A 3141-nucleotide genomic window follows, 5' to 3' on the forward strand; every position below is an offset into this window, starting at 1 on the left:
CCTCTTTTTTTTTATATACCTTTGCCTTTTTTTCGTTGTAATAATGTCTGTACCTTTTCAAATACAACTGTTTGAAAAATCTCTTCATTGCCTCCCCCCACTTTTTTCCCCTCAGGTGCTATATCCATTCTTCTTCTGTCCTCTTTATGACAATGCTAGGCTATCACTTTATAGAGTACATTTTGTGATGCTGGTGAAGAAATAAAGGCCCTAACGTGAACCAGTATTGGGAGTAGAATGAATCAGTAAAAAAACCTTTGAAAACCACACATGCTATTCTTGGAACCAGCAATTTTATGATGTTAAAGAAAATAATCCTACCAGTCTAAGGAAAAGAACATTCCAAAAGTCTTTATTTTGCAACTGAAGACTTGATAAAATATTCTTATAGTTCCTGGTAGGCAAGATGTAAGACCAGATAACCCCATGAGGAAAGGTAATCTTGTTCCCAATACTGCTAAGAAGAGCTTTGTTTTGCAAGCTTCTTTGGTATCCTTTTTAAAAGTACTTTGTTAAGTAACATCTAAAAGTATGTTTGCAAATAGTCAGATGCTGTGGACTGACACAAAACATGCTCCAATTTCCTGTTTCCATTTTCATCTGGAATTTTTCAAACATACTAGCATACAAAATGTTCAAAATACTTCAAAGACATCCATATATCACAATCTGTGGCAGTCTATCAGCTCTGACAAAAAACAGGAAATGTCCCCTCTACCTACTACCCTCTGAAGCAGTATAAGGAAAAAACAAGAAAATTAAAGTATTCTTCCCTTAAGTTCTCGCTACAGTCATAAACAATTTAAAAAATCCATAAAATAGGAGTTTTCACACAGACATACCACAGTGAAACAATTAATGTGCATCAAAATCTACCTCCTATTTCCTGACTGGGCTGTACCTTTTACCTGCTCTTTCTTTAATGTTTACACCCACACACACAGATACTGAAGAGGAAACAAGGAAATACATGAAGGATGTGCCTTACTATCATTTTAATAGGTTTTCAAGAGGAACCAAATATAAAATAAATCCATAACAGATACTACCCACTGTATATAAATATGAAAAAGAGCCTCTGACAATGCAATTCCAACAAGCCTGGACTGAAATGCAGGTGTGAGTGTAAAGAAGAAATTTACCTGCTTGATGGCTGTAACAGTTATAACAAAGAAAAGTGGAAGTCCACTGGTAACTGGGCTAGTTGGTGTGTCTACTGTGACCTAGGTAAACAAATTAAATTGAAAGTAAAATGAAAATTTGTCATTAACTCATATGCAGCACTTACATGCTGCAAACATTTCAAACAGAAACATAGATAAAACACATTCCAGTAGTAGGGTAAATATTAATTTTCATTAAAACAAAAGCAAACTACATGGCAGTTAGTTTAAGAAACAATCCTAAATTCAAGCATAGTTTTTATCCCAGCTTGGATTAATCCCTTTATTGAAATATATCCATTCACTTACCACCTATTTGCTGAGCACCATTCTGTCAGCCCTTGTGCTATTATCAGCCAAGCTCTAAAGATACTGCTTTAAACAAGATGGAGACAAGTCCCTGCCTTCATGTAGCTGGCAGCTTATAGGAAAAATCAGACAGTAAAACAAGTGTGTAGATTCTGAGGTCTGAAGGGTAAACAGGAGTTAACTAGACAAAAGGTAGTTTTCTAGGCACAGTGAACAGTATATGCAGGTCTCTAGAAATAAAGGAAGCCAGTTGCAAGAGGGAGTGTGGTGTGAGATGGGGCTGGAAAAGGAGGCAGGAGCCAGACTGTGCAGGGCCCTCTAGGCCAAAGTAAGCTGCTCATTCTTTATCCCACAAATAGCAGGAAATCCTTGAAAGTTTTAAGCAAGGAAAGGTCACATGAACAGAAGTGCATTTTGAAAAGATCATTCTCACTGCTCTGTGGAAGATGAATTAGACAGGGAACAAGAGTGAAGGCAGGGAGTCTATTTAGGAGGCTACTGCTGTAATCTAGGTGAAAGATGATGGCTTGGACTAGAGTATTAGTGGCAGGCATGGAAAAAAGTTCTATAAATATTTAGGAGGCAAAAATGGCAACAGTTAGATATAAGTGCTTATTAAAGGTGTCTTCCAAGTATCAGGTTAGCATGTCTAGGTGGATGTTGTCATTCACTGAGACAGGAAATACTGAAAGAGAACTAGATTTAAGGATGATCTTGAGTTCAATCTGCCCTCCCAACTCGTTGACTCTCATCTCCAACCCTCAACCAAGCCTGCCTCTACCATACACCCTGTGTTGTAGATACAACATATACTTCCATGTATGCAAGGCTTCTACATGGCTCTGTGACTTTAGGCAATCTCCTCCCTATCCCTGAAATACCAGTTCAGCATTCTCCACCAGGTAAACCCCTTCTAATCCTTAAAGGCTCCGTTCAGATAGGATCTATTCTCTGAAGCCTTCTCAAATTCCTCTTGGGTAGAAAAAAATGATAACTTACACTGTATACACAAAGCATTCTGTTCATGCTTCTTGAATGGCTTTACTACATTAAGTGAATACATGACTGTTATGTGACTGGTCTTCTCAGCTATAGCATAAATTCCTTAAGAGGATAAAAGCTATATCTTGATCTTCATTGTACCTGCTACCATTTTTGTTATCTGTCCTACTGCACAGCACACAGTAGGTGGATGAGTGGTACACGTTTGCTGAACTGAAATGAAATGCGCTGCCCACCAAGTAGAATGATTCTTTCAAGCAGAATCCTCTAGGTAGTTTATTCTATATCTGTAAGAAATCTGACCATGGATCCAGAGGAGCTCCTTTTCAAATCTTCCATCATTCAGGATTAAAATAGGCTCTTGCCCATATTATATCCCAGACTGATTTTAAGTAGCAAGGCTAAATTCAATTACAGTACCATTTACTGAAAGCCTCAAAGTGGGTAAACAGAAGCACTTAGCATCAACAGGGAATTTGAGCAATTTCTTTTTTTTTTTTTTTTTGAGACGGAGTCTCGCTCTGTCGCCCAGGCTGGAGTGCAGTGACCGGATCTCAGCTCACTGCAAGCTCCGCCTCCTGGGTTTACGCCATTCTCCTGCCTCAGCCTCCTGAGTGGCTGGGACTACAGGTGCCTGCCACCTCGCCCGGCTAGTTTTTTGTATTTT

General features: G+C 38.7%; 1 protein-coding gene across 1 annotated transcript in view; it reads right to left on the bottom strand.

Moving 5' to 3' along the window:
- ATP11C (ATPase phospholipid transporting 11C (ATP11C blood group)) overlaps positions 1-3141 on the bottom strand; it is a gene marked incomplete at its 5' end in the record, with an annotated part of 106355 nt that overhangs the window by 95367 nt on the left and 7847 nt on the right. The window contains 1 exon segment of the mRNA XM_017872191.1: positions 1143-1223. Within this exon segment, the coding sequence (XP_017727680.1) occupies positions 1143-1223 (81 nt within the window).

This window comes from Rhinopithecus bieti, unplaced genomic scaffold (genome assembly GCF_001698545.2).
Source record: "Rhinopithecus bieti isolate Rb0 unplaced genomic scaffold, ASM169854v2 scaffold_7062, whole genome shotgun sequence".
Taxonomy (NCBI): Eukaryota; Metazoa; Chordata; class Mammalia; order Primates; family Cercopithecidae; genus Rhinopithecus; species Rhinopithecus bieti.